This window comes from Nanorana parkeri, unplaced genomic scaffold (assembly GCF_000935625.1).
Source record: "Nanorana parkeri isolate BGI_ZX_2015 unplaced genomic scaffold, ASM93562v1 scaffold7, whole genome shotgun sequence".
NCBI lineage: Eukaryota > Metazoa > Chordata > Amphibia > Anura > Dicroglossidae > Nanorana > Nanorana parkeri.
Window position 1 is genome coordinate 2,652,083 of NW_017306275.1, and position 20,266 is coordinate 2,672,348.

The following is a 20,266-nucleotide window of genomic DNA, read 5'->3' on the forward strand; positions in this document are numbered from 1 at the left end:
GCAAGCTGTAGTGTAACACAGAATAATGAAAACAGAGTGTGTTCTGTTATCCTAAGGCACAATGAGGACAATGCTGCTGCACCCAAGCATGTGCAGTAACATGACATAACATGAAATACATCAACATAAGGAAAAACAAAACCCTGATATAACTAAACCCATAAAGTATTATTCATTTAAATGTATGTATCAGGTAAAATGCACAGTTTTTTTTTTTATCTGAACAATGCCAGCTGGATCGAACCAGGGTTTGGAATGAAGATTAAAAAAAAGTCATACACCATCACTTGTGTGCATCGTAAACAAAACTCACAAATCCGTACATTATTTGGAATATATTTATTAGGATAGACCGGGGATCCAGCTTTTTTGGGGTAATCCATATAATACAGCACATCTATGTGTTTATTGTAATTGTGTTATTGAACTAAGAAATAATAATGTTGGATTTATATATCAGTGTGCACTATGTTAGTCTAGACCTGGACGTTTGTTTCTTTTTTAAATACGTATAACATGTGAGTCTCTCTCTCTCTCTCTCTCTCTCTCTCTCACTCTCCCTCTATATACAGCATATTGCTATGACAATAAAAAGATAAATGCAGCAGTGCAGATATTGTCATCTGTGCAGCTTCTTTTTTGGCCAATTTTTCTGGTCATTTTTTTTGCACAAATATTCGACAAGCTTTCAGCATTGAGACTTTAGCATAAGCTTTCACCCTCCAGGTAAAAAACAAATCTCAGTGAGATCTTGTCATTCTAGGTCTGGAAACAATGGTCACAAAAAAAACAAACACTTTTTTTTCTATTAAAGAGAGGAAAACCAATTGATCATTGAAAAAAAAGACCCAGGATTTTCCTTAACATTTTCTAATAAGGAGATAAATTAATAGTTTTTTCTAAAAAAGAAAGTTTTATTTTATAAATCACTATGGAGGGAATTTATCAAAACTGGAGCAGAGAAAATCTGGAGCAGATTTGCACTGCAAGCAATCAACTTCTCTGTTTCATCTAGGCTGGGTTCACACCTAGGCGTATCGAATATGCGAGTTTATCACGATATCCGCGGTAAACAAACACGCAACAAACGCGCGTTTCCGAGGGCTACCTGGCTGTATCCCAATGGATACGCACGGCAAATACGCAACAAAGAAGCACCACCCATCATGCAATATAGCAGCACCATCTTGGGAAGAAGAGGAGGTTGTGGTGGTTTCAACATGCAGTACATCCCTGTTTATCTGCCAAGATATTTTATGAAATTAGGTTCTTTTTAAGTAATTGGGGTATCACCCATTTCAAATAGGCATAATGAGCTTGATATACATTAATGTTTTGCATGTTCACCCCAGCAGAGTCTAAAAAAACCTAACCTTCTAAACCTATCTTTTCCCAAAAATATTTGTTTATTTATGTTTACTGTGTACAGTATATTTTACTTCTATGTAGGAAGAGGTGATATCTTCTTTCTATTTTTCAATTTCTTTCTTTCTTTAACTTAATACTACTAAGATGTTTCCTTTTTACTTCCCTTTTGTTTTCCTTTTACATCCTATTGTTTTCTCATCTTCATCTACATAGTTTCTGCATAAACTCCATATTGCACTTGTAGTTTTTTGTTCCTTTTCCATTTCTCAGACATTTGTTCACATCTTTCTAACTAAAATATTCTCATCCACATCATAATTCTACATGTTTTGCAGCTTCGTCAGGAATTAAATAGGTGCCCACATTAAATATGAGGTGATTTCTAGTGCTCCTGTGACACGATCATTCAATTGTGTGATCGTTGTTTAAAAAATACACACACTAATCCTGATGTTACAACATACCTAGTGCAGCCACTAGGTACCAGGTTACTATACACGTTTTAGCATCCCAGTAGTGGTTGAGTAGCGCGGTGACATCAGGCGAGTGTGTCCCATGTACTTGGACCACTCTTTTGACAGTGGCTGTTTGCGGTTGCTATACCAACAGGGAACAGTGTTGATTGGTGGGAGGCTGAAAACATTCTTCTGACACCGAGACCCGTGAGTTAGGACTGAGGACAGAAGTGCAGTCCCAGAAATGTGTCAGCAATAAACCCGAGACACAGCAGCGGGCAGGTCCAGCAGTCTCACTACTGTGGTGTATGTCTTGTGCTTTGTGCCATGAATTGTGAAAGGTGACCTAGAGAGACTGTGGTTTCCCTCTATGTGTTTGAATCTGGATTTTACTTGTGAGTATAACTAGTTATTTATTTAATGTTAATATATTAAATGATTTTTCACAAAGAAAAGGTGCTGTCTCTTGTGTTTACATTTTATAGTGCAGCCTATGAACTTCAGGCACATTTTTGTGTCCATGTAAACTGACAGGGAAATCAATGACCTCTTCACTGGAGATGTGGTAGTAAAATACCTAATCCTAATATTAGAAGATACATTGCACATAATCTCTCCTTGATTTCCGTACAGTCGTCTTTGAGTTTACTACAAATACCCTGTCTGTGATTTGGCTGCTATCATTCAGCAAGTTGGTCTAAGCATTTTTTCCCCAAATTTTCGCATTAACGTTAAAAAATTATATACGTAGATGTAGATATACAGATTCTAGGGAACCAGATTACAGGAACAGATCAATCACTAGTGGAGCTGAACTCTTGCAAAATTATATTCCTTACTCCCATTCTAGACTTGTACAGATATACTGTAAATCCAAAGATCAACTTGTTAGGTAGCAGTATGTTTCTAGATAGTGAGTGGAAACAGGCGTGTGAGGTGCAATCCCATGTTCACACAGGATAGCTTAGTGGCAATCAATGTCAGGACTTCAGGGAGGCAGAGTTAAAGTGCTATCTACTGTACCTCCATGCTATTCATTTAGTATAAATATCCTTATAATGAAAAAAACCCAACCCTGGCTGCATTTTAAACAATTAGTTAATAATCAGTATGCCCTGGAATACGCCTTCTGTCCTCCATGCTTTGTGCAAAGATCTGTTCTGCTGCCACAGCTTTTAAAACACGAGGCTGAGTCTTCATGCTACATACAAGTAGATGGGTCTAACTTAAACTGAATCCAAGCAAGCCAGAACCAGGCAGACCTATCCACTTCTTGAATGAACATAGACTCCATAACCCATTAGCATTTATAGTCACAGCAAAGCAGGAGGAACAAAAGAGGAGGTGCTAATATTACAAATATCTATCTATAGTCATTTTACTTTTGGAGAGGTGACCACTTTTTGGCTTCTTAGATTTCCCAGAAACTCTAATGGAAATGTTGTCAGTCCTGCCTGGATTCTCCCTTGCTAGATTACAGAACACCCCTTTATATTACTGAGATAAGGAGAGGGAGTTATTTTATAGTCCAGTGGATGAGAATACAAGCAGGGCTGACAACATGTCTTGGGATTTTAGTGGAACAGAATCAGCACTGTCAGGTCACTACAGGAAGATAGAACCTCACTGGATTTCTGGCAGGACCATCAAGTACCTTTCTGTACTTGCAGAGACAAAACATGGAAAATGCATGTGTTGCAGAAATGTACTAAATATGTTTTTTTTGCTCCTACATACACTTGCCTATCCACTGAATATACCTTCTTGCTCAATTCTAAGACAAAAACACAGCATAGTAAACAGATGCAGAAATCTACCGGGACGGCTCCTAGGCGTAACTGCAGCCCCTGAACATTATCCTCTGCTTAACCCAAAAGACTCGGGCAACATAGAATGGGCCAGGATAGCATACCTGACCTGCATATTCAGAAGCTGAGCTGATGCCACTCTGATAGACCGGGATAGTCACTAAGGCTAGTTCTCTTGTTCATGAATGAAAGAAAACCAATAGTTTCCTCCATCCAAGCTAAACTCATTAAACAGCCTGTTTGGCCAATCATTTTCCACCTGACTAAGTTAATTTTTAAATCGACTTTTGTTGAGCACAGTGGTGCCAACAGGTCTACCTATGTCTCGAATTATTAGAAGTCCGCCAAAATTTGAGCCATATATAGCTAGCCTAAGGAGATTTCAGTAGAAGAGTGGCTTGAATGACAGCTCTGCCTGGATAAAACACAAAAACCCAGGACAAGTAGGCAATACAATATATACAATTTAGACCGAATGCTCACAGCTAATGGTATCCGCAGTTTTTCTAGTTATAATATGGAAACTTTGATTCAAGAAATCAATCAGATTGCCATAGTTATTGGGTTACTGAGGCATTTTTTTTCTCATGAGGCACAACAAATTCATGAACTGCAGTCACCATTACATCTGTACAACCGCAGGACATCATTTTCATCATAATGAGATCAGCCATAGAAAATTTTCAGCAATATGGTTAAAAACCACACAGGTACTGTAGTTTAGGCAAGCTACAGTATTTTTCAATAAGTGATACCACACTTTGATATGTAAAAGAGAAAGACTACATCTATCTTGGTGTATGAAAACATACAGAACATGGAGAAATGGTAATTATACGTGGATACATAACAGTAGGGTGAATGGACCTTCTAAATATCAAGAACACGTATTAGGCATCAAAATGGCATTTCTCATTCATTAAAACAAACATTGCTACAATTTACCCATAAATATAACCCACACGATATCAGGTTGCGCAGTAAGATAAAAAGGTATAAAAGGAAACATTAGTGTTCACTTTAACAATATTTACCAATACCTCTGTACCTTTTTAAATAAATGATTTATCTTTATTTATATTATTAGTATTAGCATTGTTATTATAAAGAATCTTTATAATAGAAAACATCAAAAGGCTGACATTCTGACAAATGGGCCAGTGATGCAAATCTACATTGAATAAATATGAAATGTAGCAAAAATACATTTTATCATGCACTTCACTTAATTTCCATTTATAGAAATTAAATTCTATGGTAGCTAGCAAAAAAGATTCCTAAATATACTATATATTCTGCATTTCAAGTCTGCTTGTTGTAAGCAAGATTGCATGCCGTTATTAAAATACTGCAAGAGGTAAAAGAAGAACAAAACCTAAAAATAACAAAAATACATTTTGGTGCATGTGATATACTTGAATGTAAACATTTCTTTTTTTATATTTTTTTAAAATAATAATGATGCTTTTAGTCATTTAATAACCATAACATCCAATAAAAACAGTGTATTACAGAAAATGTTTAATTATTTGAAAATAAAATTCTAACAGTCCCACAGGAGCAAACTCAATTGATTTCCTTTGTCTTTAAAATGTATTTGAATATTCTGTCTCTTTAAACTTAATTTGAATATTCTGTTACCAAAGAAAAGATAAAACCTCTAAAACAGTTTATTAAAAAATAAATCAGTTTATCACTATGCAGGCAGACTTGCTGCCTTAGCATTTCAGTAAGCCAAAACTAAATCGCCATAACCGAGCAATTACTGACATGCCATCAGCAGGAAAAAAAATATCTACTGTAGCTAAAAATGAATTGCACAGTTACTGTTAAAAATAATCTGATTCATACTGAAAGTTAAAGATGGGCTATTTTACCGTTTATTAATACAGTTTGGTTTCAGTCATACATACAGTTACAATCAGGTGTTGGTGATGGTTATCAATACATACTAAAACTGTTGACACTGCAGATCTTTGGATATTGGCAAGTTCCCTGTAATACAGCATGTTCCAGAACAAACTATGGACAAATTTCAATGTGTGCTTTAAATACTTGTGTTATCTATATCCTCATCATCACCAGACTTAGCGTGAGACCTGGACAGCATCAACAGTTTTTCTTTATTAGTGTACTGCTTCTGTTCTACGTGTTGTTCTGTGCTGGTATCTTCCGAAGGAATTTCAATGTCTATAACCTCTGTTTCATCACAGTCTTGAGTTTTATTGGCTGAGGTGTCTATAGACTCAAAGGAGGTTCCTGCCTCCTCAAGATGAATGTAGCCCTTATTGCTTGATTGGTCAGACCCTGAACTTTGGGAATCTCTTCTTATCAATGGCGCTGTGTTAAGAGAATCCATAAGAACAGCAGGTTTTGTTTTGCCAAATGGAGAACCTCTCACCAAAAGGCTACAGTCTAAGTCTGTGCTACTTAATGACTGGCTACCCAAATCTGACAGTCGCCCAGGTGACATTGGTCTCCTGAAGTCAGGCAGACAGCTTGTGCTCTGGCGCCTAAAAGGTAATTTTCTATGGGTTTTGGGAATTTCCCAGTTTAAGTCTGCATGACTAAAATTGGTCAAACTTAATTCAATCTCTCCCTGGGATACGTCTTTGGCACTTTCGTTTCCTTCCCCGTGATCTTCTTTCTTCTCCAAGAGACAACTATCTAACTTGACAATAGGCAGCGTAAAAGCACTGAGGGAATGACCGACTATGGAACACGTTCTATTCCTACCCCATTCTAGGTCAGGTGATTCAGACAAGGAATCATTACCCTCATCTCTCCCTGAAATTCTGTCAAAAGGTAAAGCAGAGTTGGACCTCTCCCTGTAAATACTATATACCTCCTCGTTCATGTTTATTTGCTCAGTAGGGTGTCTATATACCTTAGGAGAAGACGTCCTTGCTTCCCTTAGATTAGGAGGAGAGAAAGAAATTGGTCCACCAAGAGCAGAATTCCAAGAGCTCTTTGCCAACATTGCAGCCCCAAATGTGTCACCACCTTTTATATCCATGCTCCGAGATTGCACATAATTAACAAACCCATTTAAAGGAACTCCATCTTTAGATTTCATGCCATGAACATCAATCACTGTAGAGTAGAGATCCCTCAAGTTGATGATCTTTGTTTTCTTGTCTCTGTTTTCATGAAGAACTGCATTAGCACAAATAAATAGAAATATTCCAATGCCCATTATTAGAGGACCAAAAACTTTAAGATTATCCGAGTGCAAGTATCCAGAGAACAGACCTGCAAGAAATCCAGGTGATGTTTTTTGCTGAAGGCTTCTTGTTAGGTTTGTGTCACTTACTTTGAAGGCATTCTGATTAGCTCCTTGACTGTTGTGATGGCTCCATGATTGGCTTGAATTTGTACTGATAATATTTATATCACCTGATGAAAGTTTGGCTTGATTTGTCCCTAGGCTGCCATGATAAACAGAACTGCTTTTTGGCCAATATCCCATAACAGCCATGGCTATTCCAAACAAAAGTACCAAAATTCCAAACAGGGCAATTAATCCAGACACAGAGCAAAGTTTAAGTTTGCCTTTTACTACCACCACATCGTTTTTGCGCTTCCTTTTTGCTTTCCGCTTTCTCTTCGGACCTTGGTTTTTGGGTCTGAGAGGATCTTGTTTTCGTGCAGAGATCCTCAAAAGACCTCCAGTGGCAATCATGCCGACCTCAAACTGCCACACAAGTCACTCCAGCTCCTGTGCAATTAAAAAGAGAAAAAAATTAAACCAGGTAAAACACAATTTCCATGTTAAGTATTCACAATTAAAGCGTATGTACTTTGGTTAGAGAAGGGAAGGCATAAACTCCCTGTCATGTTATTTTTTACTGTCTGTATTCTTTTGGGGAGATTTCCCCTTACTGACTGTCCTGGAAATGAAACAGGAAATAAGAGGAAATCTTAACAAATTTAGTCATTCCTCTCTTGGACAGTTGTCATAGGAATAAGTGTGCCCATTGGAAAATGTATCCTTACTTCTTGTTCTGGAGATGATGAAACTACCTCAACAGACTGCAATAAAAACTTGACCTTGGTTCTAATCCTTCCACATGCTATCCACGCTCCCCAAAAAAGTTTTGGGCACACATACACTTTGTTTAGTATGGGAAGATAATAGTGCTACATTAATAGCTTGTTACAAATTAAAGCCGAACTCCAGGATTAAAAAAAAAAAAACTTTTGTAGTGGATCCCCTCGCACTGCAAGGGTTAAATGCTTGCTGAGTCTAAAGGTATAGGAATAAGCTTCATTACTTATTTCTTGCTTCCTGGGCAGCCTTCACCTCTTCTCTATGATGCTCTGAGTTGTGGGTGGATTCTAGCCATCCTCACGTAGTGCTGGTCCTGCATTGTACATGATGACATGCAACCACTGGACAAGGCGCCTAAGAGAAGCAGGTTCAAAGGTCTAATTGCAAAGTGTGATGAAAGTCTGTGGGAGCAAGGAATAACGTAAGTATTACAGCTCATTGCTTTACCCCTAGACTGAAGAAGCATTTCACCTTTGCAGTGTGGGAAGCCCCATTGCAAAGGTAATTTTTCTCTGTTGCCCAGAGTGGGGCTTTAACTTGCAGGGATCAGTTTGGCTCTGGTGGTGCAAGATACCAAACTGTTAATACTTGATATAGTAACTATGGCAAGTCTCACAATGTCAACGTTTTACTAATTCAAAAGTTGTGATTTCAAGATTTATAAAACCTTTACATTTATTTAAATAAATAATATATTTAAAATGCAAACAATGATAAAATGTCAGGATTTGCCTGAGATGATTTTTAAGCATAAAAGAGCAAGACTCAAAATAGCATGCCAATGCATTTGCAGATATACATCCTCAATAAAACTAAACAATAATATTCTGGTTGTTCCTTAAAGTGATATTAAACCCTCAGATTTTTTAACTTAAACCAATACTGTAATGTGTGCCTTACTGTAATCCATGGTAGTTTCCCTTCTCTTTGCTGCTCTTCCTTTTAAATCCTCATGTCTTCTCATGCTGGGCAGAACTTCTGTTTTGCAGCAGACTGCCTTGTCTCAGGAATGGATATATTAGGGGTTATTCACAAAATGGTGAAGAGTTTGGAGAAGGCAGGATAAGGGAACAATCTAGGACAACATAGCTGAACCAGAAAGTGAGCTGAATTGGAGAATTTTTCCAAATCGGCTATGTTGTCCTAGATTGTTCTCTTCTCCTGCCGTCTCCAAACTCTTCACACTTTTGTGAATAACCCCCATGGTGTCTGTGTATAGGTTTGTATAGGTTTGTAACATGAGCCAGCACTACAGGAAGAGGCCCTGAGCTGCAAAGGTAAGTTCTCCCCAAGCATGAGAAGACACGAGGATTTAAAAGGAAGAGCAGCACAGAGAAGGGAAACTACCATGGATTACAGTAAGGCACACATTACAGTATTGGTTTATGTTAGAAAATCTGAGGGTTTAATGTCACTTTAAGTCTGCAACTCTCAAGCAATGAAAAACTATTCTGTAGGGGTAACTTTCCTTTACTGAAAAAAACAACAGTAGCTTGGAACAGTCTGCCCTGGTAAGCTTTCATTGAACATAAGGAACCAAATGAGGGGTAAAACCCAAACCAATTACTGTTGCGGTTTTGGCATCCCCTTAGTAGTCAGTAGCAGAAAAAAGAACTTTGGACTTTCTATCCAGCACATACAACATTAACTGTTTAAACACTGTACAACGCATAGAAAAATATATTATTTTATTGATAAAATGAACAATCTCTAGTTAGGTTCATCTATTAAAGCCAATTCACATTGTCATATATGTTATCTATGAGACTAGACACTGTTTAGCAAAATGTTTAGCACATCTTTGGACAAGATATACAACTTATTACAACACTTAGGGGTCTACTCACGAAGCTGTCGAAGGATCTGGCCGTAGCTTCGGCCGATCCTTCGGCTAGCTTCGGCCCCAGGACCCCTTCGGTTCAGTAGAACCGAAGGGGTGCTGTACGGGTTATTCACAATAGCCCGTACAGCTCCCGATCATGGCCGAGCGGCTCAGCAGAGCCGAGCGCATATGCATCGGCTGGCTCCGGCCACTTTCAGAGAGATCAGCGTCCCTGGTTAACTGGTAACCAAGAAGCCACTCGAAGCTAGCCGATGTATGGCTGAAATCAGCCGTACCAGCCTGAAGTGAATAGCCGAACAGTGTTCGGCTCACTTCACTTCAGATTGGTCATTCACTCGGCTGCCCTCGGCAGCTTGGTGAATAGACCCCAAAGTTCTATGCATTTTGTGGAATCAGAAGGTGCTTAAATCAGAAGCAAAACAATTATAAGGCCAATTATTTAAAAAAAATTGACACAATAGAAATACATAATCTCCTCCCACCTCTTTTCCCTCTGACCTTCCTGTATAGGTCACTTACTGTATATATACATAAAACTAATGTATTAAATAAATAAACCCTATATAGAAAAGGTGTTATGGAAATAGATTGAGAGCTCCTGTGCGTCCACATGATATTATCTGCTTTTTTTGTATAATTATGAACTGTAATGTTGTATAATTTGGTTAAAGATATTTAATTTGATGTTTGATTTTGCAGATGTAAATAATTCAACTATGTTTAAAAAAAAATGAAAGAAGTGATGCCTCCAGGGAGGAAACAGTGGGGATTGGAAGACGGGCTAGGAGGAGGGGGATGAGCATCCTCCCAGTCTGAGACATTCCCAGGTGCCATGTACATGACGGTGCCAGGTGCCATGTCCCATGTTGAGTCCATCTATAACAGCCAGATTGGTGTGATTTTACCCCTCTTTCTGTGGATGCTTAGGGTATGCTAACCATATTTGTTCTTCATATTTAAGACCTTCTGCAAACCAATGTTTGACCGGCAGACTTGACACCATGTATGCAGAAAATGTTGTGTAAGCGGACAGGGGAGCATCGCTTAAAATCTGCATTGGAGATTTGTTGTAGGTTTGAATACTTAAAGTGACATTAGAGTCACAATCGTCCCCCCCACCCCCATGCTGCTTTAAGGACTTACCTTAAATGATGCCTCTTGATCCGATCATCTTCTTCTTTCCAGTAGTTTTCAGCAGTCCCTCCAGTGCTGGTGCCAGTCTCCGATCCATGCGCAGACTCCTTGGATCCCACGGTGTCTGTCCTATGTGCACGTTGCATGCATTCACCTCCACTGTGTCTCTCCTCTTCTCCCCATCGAAGATCTCTACTGCACATGTGCCTGCCCCATCATCCTGCATGGCCACTCAAGAAGCTTCAGATCTTCAGCCTGGAGCAAGCGGAGGAGACAGAGGTAAGTATTTACTAGGGATGCACAGATACCAATACTAGTATCGGTATAGATAACGAGTATTTGGGCAAATGCTCTAATACCTTCCATGATATTGGAACTTCCAGTCAGAGGAAGATTTCCTCTAATTAGCAGTGCTGTAGGCGAACATGGAGCAGCTGGCTCCATGCTGATTGGGTGGGAAGCTGGCTTTCCACCCAATCAGTATGGAGCCAGCTTTCAGGCTAAGGGGGATCTTCCAGGGGGGTCTAGTATGAATTGGAGAAGGGGAACCCCGCTCTGTTTTTTTATTTTCGCTTTTAAAACAACCGAACTCTATCCAAATAGATTCAAATAGATCTGAATTCCGAAAACTAAGACATTGAATCGATACAAATTTGGAATATCAAACGGATTTGAATTTAAGAAAGCAAAAAAAAAAAATCTGAATAGAAACAAAACGTAAAAGAAACTAAATGTTTAGCCGTCCACAAGTCTAGTCCTGAGGAAGCAAACCAGTTCCATGACACAAGTAGACCTTTGTGTTGTAATAAGTTGTATATTTGGTCAAGTGATGTTCTAAAAAATTTTGTTAACCAGTGGCTAGTCTCATATATAACAAATGTAACAGTGAATTTGTTTAAATAGATGAACTTATCTAGAGATTGTTTTTATATGCGGGTTATTAATGAAATCATATATTTTTCTATGTATTGTGTGGTTTTTTAACAGTTAATGTTGCATGTGCTGGATAGAAAGTCCCAGTTTCTTCTTCCCAATTTCTGTTCCTAGCATTTATTGGACCAGGAAAAAGTAGTCAATGAAAGCACAATTGTGCATTGGTTTGTAATGCATAAACAAACTTCAACCAGTAAAACACTGGGGTGTAAAAGGGAGCAGGAAACCTTTGCATTGGCATTGCATTTTCGATTGTGGTAGGTATGCAGTCAATACCCTAGATTACATTCAGATTTCTCATAGGAGTACTAATTCCAGTACAGCTACTCCTCACTTAAAGACCTACCTGTTTAACGACTGCTTGGACAACCAGCTCTCTGACTAGTCAGTATTGTACACTGTACGAGAACGTGGGTCAAGCTCATCTCGCTTCACCTTTTCTTAAGCTGGCCATACACCTATAGATTTTCTACAGATTTTTTTCTATCAGCCTATGGTCAGATGGAAAAAGTGCAACAGATTCCTCCGTCTATGCTAAACTGTGTAGATGGAGGAATCTCCCACTGGGCCAAGCTTCAGTATTTTGCTAGTCGGTCCTGCTGGCTGTCTAAATACCTAAACGATCTGATTGAATTCAGGCATTGTTCAGGTATTTTGAGAGTCTCAGTCTCGTTCCCACAGTCAGTCAGTATTCACTAATGTACTGTAGTATTTATAGTATGCAAACCTAAGTGATGTACTGTATAATAGAGCTGATTTCCTCTATTGCTCACTTATCTACCAATTTGCTTAACGACCTAGTCACAAGAATGGAACTCAGTTGTTAAGTGAGGAGTATATGCAATGTCATTTGCAAGAAAAGCGACTCTACAGACTCTGTAAAAAAAAGGGAAACATCAGCCATTTCACAGAAAGCTATCTTACGTAAAGTGAACTGCAAGGTTCATTGTTAGGTTTTCTTTACTCCCCATCACCCAGTTGCCATAGTAACCAGCAATGACCTGTATCTGGTGTCAGACACATCCAGTACATTGTAGCTCTGTTTATTGTCTGCAGCTCCTGACAGTGCTTCAATGTGGCAGCCCTGTTACTAGTCTATATGCGCTATCTGCTATTGGCTTAAAAACTAAAAGGATGTATTATCATTTATTTTCCTTGACTTTTTCGACAAACCGTATGAAGACTCAAGAGAGTATATCATTTTATTTTAAATTATCTATTTTATTTGAAACTAAAATTATGTAAAAGAAATTCAACAACAGGTCCCCCTCGCCCTTCTCCACACTTAGGGGCTAATGTATAAAACTTCAGTCCAGCATACAGCTGGGCGAAAGCCATTCGCATGTCATTGCAGACACTAGAGGAGTTTTATGCATCAGCCCCTTAGGGTCCGATTTATAAAGAAGAACGGTTTCTGCACAGTGCGCACAAAAGACAATGGAAATACAGTACTGCACCTGCATAAAACATTTTAAAAAGAAACACAAAGTACAGTTCATAGTACAAAGCCTGCGATGCTCTGTAGTGGTATCATGCTGCAGTGAACCCTCACGAATAGGTGGAGAGCACTGTTATGTGACAGTTTCCCTCAACTTCTCCCACCACACTTTCAGAGTCCTGAAGCAAGCAAAGCGCAAACTACATACCTACAATATTCAGACTTTCTTTAAAAGAGAAATGTTGCACTGCATAAGTGTGAGGCAGCTGTATACGATTCCCATGGGCTTCCCACCAATGTACCCATGAGTTTGTTTCCAATAGTGTTGGGAAAGGCAATCAAGCTGTTAAAGACCAATCGCTCTTATAACAGAAAAATAAAAGAAAAACAATTTCACCAAAAATACAGCATATGTAAAGGTTCCTAAATTATAAGTGTACTTGAAATAGTTGTGTTCAAGTTCTTGGATTCCTCTTGCTTTAAGATTGTCTGGTGGTCGATGGCACGGTCCAAAGCTAGCAATAGATATTACACAGTTTTTTGAGTTTGGAACCAATCCCATCACTAAAAAGAGTTCTTTTTTAATCCCCGACACCAATGTGGACGTGCAGAGTGCAGCTCTTTACTGAATATTGAGGACAAGTTAGAATTGGGGAAAAAACAGTATTTAATGGGAATGTGCAGCAGTACATATGACATTCTGCATGTGACCTATTTGTTACTTTCATAGGCAGCCAGCAGCTGGAGCTGTGCTCAGCTTTTTACATTTTCCAGGTTCTCTCTAGCAACATTGTTGGAAAAAAGCCTGTGGTTTACCATGATAACCAAGTATTCAAAATATCTTGCGGCAATATGCTTTCATGGCAACACTTAAAGTGAATACCTTAATATCCCTTCAAATATTCCAAAAAAATCACGTGTTGCGCTCAAAAAATAATAATACAATAATAACCAAACATATATATATATATATATATACAGTGTGTATATATATATATTTAATCATTTATATATCTAAGAATGGAGTATCATTATCAGACTAGCAAGGTATTGAACTGTAGAAAAAGATTGATGGAATGAAAACTGGAAAAAAAAATATACCAGTATACACATACGTTCAAGCATTCCAGCCCCTGTGGCAAATGCCACTGCTGCCAGGTGGTGCTGGCTGAAACACTGAAAAAATGGAAGTAATGGATTCAGACTGAATTATTGCATAAGCAGTTAAATATGCCTCAGGTTATACCTCAGGGATTTAAAACTGCCATACACAAGACACACTGACATTCTGTTTATCCCACTGCTGTCACACAGTGTGCTGCAGCACAGGCACAGAGAATAATTCTTCCAACATCTATACAATATAAAAAAAGAAAATTTTCTAAGCCTTGGATTCTCAGAGAAATGTAAACTATTATATAGTAAAGCCATATGTTTTGATGAGCACATCATAAGATTTACAGAAGACTATAATCTGAGAATTACAATAAAAATGAAATGTTATCTTATTGTACAAAGTGTAAATTCCATTAAAGAATAACTCAATACAAAATTAATAAATTAGTGAATAATTATAATTGGGAAGTACCAGAACTGTACTTGGGTTTGAAAGTTAATTTGCCATTATTTGCATTTTATATAATCTCTTGCAGTCAGACTCCACAGATTTTTCTCATTTCTGATTCAGCTTCTTCTAACATCAGTTTGCACTGTGTAAGCTTCTTCTTATGCTTTAGTGTGGATTGTGCAAGAATCAAGGTACACAACAGCCCACATTGCCACAGATTCACACCAGGCCATCAGAAAATAAATAAACCAGAGGCAGCCAAACTTCACCCTTCAGCTGAAGTGAATCTATAAATCCCATCATGCATTTGCCTCTGGAAGTCATAGCAGTGGCTGTCAGTCTTGCAATGCCTAATGGGATTTGTAGTTTCACCACAGCTGGAATATATATATATATAAAACATGTCTACAAAAGTGTTCAACAAACCACTTGAATCTATTTGTAAATTGTGTCACCCAAATAATAAGTGTTCAGACATGTGGTAACAAACTCATAGTGATCCGGAACACATTCCAAATATGAAAGTGACAGCAAACAAATGTGCAATGGGGATCCAGAATCTTTACCATGATAACCAGTGGTGTTATGTTGACAGCTTGCTACAAATGAACTGTTGCAAAGGTCAGTTTGGTTCGTGTAGTGCAACATGCCAAATTGTCAATGGTTGGTGCAATAATGGAGGCATGTTTCACAATCTAAGATTTTTACTACTCCATAAGTTGAGATTCCAATTAAATCCATACATTTAAAATTGAAATATTGTTAAAATGTCAGCATCTGCTTGAAATTAATTGCAATTTGCAAGCATAAAAACCACAAGGCTCCAAGTAGCATAGGCATAACCTTTTGACATACACATGTTCTCGATAAAACTAAAGTTTAATATTCTGACTGTTCCACAAGTCTTTCCCAAACTTTTAAACAATGTTAACACATTCATTAGGGGTAACTTTCATTTATTTACAAATCTTTTGAAAACAAAAGCCTGTTCTTAACAAAACTTAATAGCTCACAGTGAAATGTACACACATAACGGAATGCTTACCCCCTCATTTCCCCAACCTACAGACAGATACGTAACAAGTTTCAGTTAGAGACGGAACTGAAAGGAAACACCTTCTGCTCTCCCATATGGGAATTCTCTGTCATCTGTGAACCTTGCACTAAATGCTTATTTGTAAAACAAAGATTCTATATATTTAGTATATGTAAAAAGATATAATGCATCAGCTTAAAAACATATAGGGGGTTATTCTCTACAGAGCCGAAGGATATAGCCGTAGCTTTGGCTAATCCTTCAGCTCACTTCAGCCACCGGAACCTTTTGTTTCAGCATAACTGAAGGGTTGCTGTACCGGCTATTAACAATACCCCGTACAGCCAGGGCCGATTTACTCTCCCTGCCGCCCCAAGGCCAGGTTCCGCGATACGTCCCGCCCCGTGCCAACCCCCCCTTCCCATCAATGGAGAATGGCAACCAGATGGCAGGACGGCAGGGTAAGTTTCAATTTTTTTACTGTTTCTTTATTTTTTTTAAACTTTATCACTTTTTATTTTTTTTTAAATTATTTCTTCTTATTTTTTTAATTTTTATTTATTTCATTAACTTCCATCTGAGAAGCATCTCCCACCTCACATACAAGGCATATAAAATATATAACTTCTGGTAGTAGGTAATACTTATAGTGTCAGTAAGTCCTATAAGCATAATCAAGGGGTTCATATGCAGTGTCAGCCCCCCGCAACAATGTTAGTGCCAACTACCTCCCACATAGGTCTGGATTTGAGAGCAGGTCCACATTACATGCAGGTAAGAGCCTATTTCATATTGACATTTATGACACAGCACCATAACAGTTGTAGAGATGATAGTAAGTTTATAAAATGTATGCCAAAAAGTTGTATAAATGTGTCCCTAGGAGAAATCATGAGGGGAAGGCTTCCTAGAACCAGTCCTTCCCTCTCATGTGCCCTCTGGAATGCCCACATTGTCTGTAACAAACTCACGTTGTGCATGGTCTTCTCATCTCCAATTCCTTTAACATGCTTGCAGTTACTGAAACCTGGCTTCAGGAATCTGACACTGCCTCCCCTTCTGCCCTCTCCTACAGTGGCCTCCACTGGACACACTCACCCAGACTCAGTGGACGGAAAGGAGGTGGTGGAGTGGGAATCCTTCTATCCCCACAATGCACTTTTTCAAGTTCTGCCTTCACCTCCCTCTCTATCCCTCTCCTCTTTTGAAACCCACTGCATTCGCATATTCTCTCCAATATCTTTGAGGTTTGCTGTGATATATCGGCCACCTGGGCCTAGGTTGAACTCGATGGACTTGTGTCTTTTTTCAACCTGACTAACTATGTGCAACGCTCAAGGCGAGGTTCTCTTCTCTGATCAGGATCACAACTGCAGAGTTCAGGGCTGACCAGTGTGTCACACTATGGGACACGCCACTCTTATGTTATGTAAGGGGGTTAACAGTGATTCCGGTTACAGCTCTACAACATACACTCTATGATAAATGAGAGCGATCGTGTGAACTGTGGAGCATCATGCACCGTGGGGAGTTTCACAACCATGAGTCATGCACAGTCTATTGCTGAATTACCTCATCCAGGTGACTTAGTGCAACCCTTGACCCAAATGTGGTTTAACCACTTGCTGACCGGGGTGTTCATACGCCCTTCCAGTCCAGGCCATTTTTCAGTATTCAGCGCTGCAGTACTTTGACTGACATTTATTCCGTCATGCAACGCTGTACTGAAATCAATTTTATACCATTTTTTGGGGACAGATAGAGCTTTATTTTGGTGGTATTTAATCACCACTACAGGTTTTTTTTTACTATATAATGAAAAAAGTAACAAAAATTTTGAAAAAAAACCTGTTCTCCCTACGTTATGTTATAAAACATTTATTATTACCCAATTTTTTGGTAAAATATAAAAGACCAAAAGAAGAGGTTAGGTTAAGAAATTGATTGGAAGCTGGAGTGTTAATGTTATTAGCAATGTTAAAGTCACCAAGAATGATAATGGGTATTTCTGAGGAGAGAAAGTAGGGTAGCCACGCAGAGAAGTCATCAAGAAAGCGAGATACCGGTCCAGGTTACATAGTGTAACCGACTTACCTCTGCGCGACACGATCAGGCTCCTCCCACTATATGTCTCTGTCATGACGGCAGTGACGTACCGCTCCTCCCCGCTCACTGCCCAGGACATTGCGATTCATTTCAAAAACAAAATAGATTCAAATTCAGGATCAGATCGCCACTGTCCAATCAACTTCCCCTATTAATGTACCAGACCCACCATCACACTTGTTACTTTCCTCTTTTGACCCTGTCACCACAGAGGAGGTTACAAAGCTTCTCTCTGACACCCACCTCAGCACTTGCCCCCTAGGCCCTGTTCCCTCAAAACTACTTTGGGCACCCTCTTGCTCTATCCTACACTCTCTTACTCACATTTTCAATCTTTCAGTCTCTACAGGCATCTTTCCTTCCCCTCTAAAACATGCACTAGTCACCCCGATACCCAAAAAACCCTCACTGGACCCTACCAACCTAATTAATTTCAGACCTATCTCCTTACTCCCATTCACCACTAAAATACTAGAACGCCTTATCTACAACCGCCTGAGTCGCCACCTCACTAATAACAACCTTTTGGACCCCTTTCAGTCCGGCTTTTACCCCATACATTCCACTGAAACCGTCCTCCTAAAACTCACCAATGGCCTACTAACTGCTAAAAACAACTGCCACTACTCCTTACTCTTGCTATTAGACCTTTCTGCTGCTTTAGACACTGTTGACCACTCACTTGGCCTACAAGATTCTGCTCTCTCATGGTTCTCCTCCTACCTAGCTATGTGGTCCTTTAGTGTAATCTACAAATCTAACTCCTCCCCTCCTCTTCCTCTTTCTGTATAGGTCCCCCAAGGCTCTGTCCTTGGAGCCCTCCTCTTCTCCATCTACACCTCCTCCCTTGGTCAGTTAATAAACTCACATGGCTTCCAATACCATCTCTATGTTGATGACACTCAAATCTATCTTTCCACTCCACAACTCACGCCCTCAGTGTCCTTGCGTGTCACTAATCTACTGACTGACGTATCAGTCTGGATGTCACAACACTTCTTAAAACTCAATCTTTCAAAAACTGAGCTCATGATATTTCCTCCCGCCCGTGCACCTTCCCACAACATTTTGATTGAGATTGATAACACAACTATCCATCCCTTCCCCCATGCCAAGGTCCTGTGTGTCATCCTTGACTCGGACCTCACCTTTCTTCCCCACATCCAATCACTATAAAAATTGTATTGTGAATTGTATTGTAATGTCTTCCTTATATTGTAAAGCGCTGCGCAAACTGTTGGCGCTATATAAATCCTGTATAATAATAATAATTGTCCCAGTCATCGTCCATTAGGCCTTGAATTTTGAAGGCAGGTCAACCTTGGAGCATTGGAACAGGATAATTTCAGGGGGAAGGTGGTCTGTCAACCCTATCTGTATTCAATTAAATGTACTTTTAAATTACAAGCAGTGTAAGTATCCGAATTTCACACTGTATTCACCTCTTGCAGTCCCTGTATAGCAGAGCAGGTGTGTGAGAGGAAGAAGCAGAACAATTAACCTTTCAGCTGATATGCTGACAAGAAGCATGCAAATAGCAGGAGAAAGCAGAGCGACAGAGAGATGAGCTCATCACTGTCCTGCTTTTTCTATCACTGTCCAATCACTTAGAGCAAGTGAAGGACAACCTGGGCTCAGAGGAAGTAGGTTGAGTGATACTGAGAGAGAGGACATCTAGTGGCTGGAAAAGTACAGCAAGGAAACCTCTGGATTAAAGGTAATTATTGGAGCAAAAGCTGGTTTTGTAATTTTTTTTTTCTTTAAATGGGTTATTCAATGTATGTTGTTATTTTTTGTTTCAATGTTTTTATGAACTTGTATAGTAAAATGGACCAACATAGTAGTTACACGAATGTTACCTATTCATCAGCTACAATTGAAGAAAAAAAGAAACACAACATAGATACATTTATGTATTCACTTACTGTTAATTCAATAAAAGTGTGGTGCCATCTACACTGAAGATTACATTAATTACATTATTCTTACCAGAACACTAAAGTAACAACACATCTTACAACAAAAATTGACATTTAGCCAATTTTCTCCAACTTTCATATGGAGAGCCCCAACCTCAGTTATGGAACTTTTTTAAACGGGTTCCAGAACATCCTGAATTCCCTTTGTTTATGATTAATTATGATAACTAACTTTTCATGAATCATAATCCATGTGAGCTTTGCGTAATTTGTCTAGATTTGAAGGTCTAGTATAGCTGTTTTTGATGATCTTGCTATGGATACCTTTGCAACAAGACAAATATTGAAATTGGGTTCTGGTGTGTGTCCTGGGATACCTTGGCTAGGCTCTTTAAGAGAGCAATGCTAAGCTTTTTTTGGAATATGCCTGTTGGTGATCAAATATACTTCTGACCTAGTATACTTCTGTCCAGTATTTTGCAACCTTAGGGCAATCCCACCAGACATGTAGCATTGTACCCTGACCACAACCTCAAAAACATTGAGAGTAAAGTCCCTAGGAGGATAACAGAGAGCCTCACTGGCAACCCCCCCCCCCCCCCACCCCC

General features: G+C 39.0%; 1 protein-coding gene across 2 annotated transcripts in view; it reads right to left on the reverse strand.

The window, feature by feature from the left end:
- Nucleotides 1-5,081: 5,081 nt before the first annotated feature.
- Nucleotides 5,082-20,266, reverse strand: part of TMEM200C (transmembrane protein 200C) — a 65,033-nt gene continuing 49,848 nt past the window's right edge. For both annotated transcript variants that reach the window (XM_018553468.1, XM_018553476.1), the window contains exon 2: nucleotides 5,082-7,349. In XM_018553468.1, the coding sequence (XP_018408970.1) occupies nucleotides 5,679-7,313 (1,635 nt within the window). In that variant the 5' untranslated portion in view covers nucleotides 7,314-7,349 and the 3' untranslated portion in view covers nucleotides 5,082-5,678. The remainder of the gene's footprint in view (nucleotides 7,350-20,266) is intronic.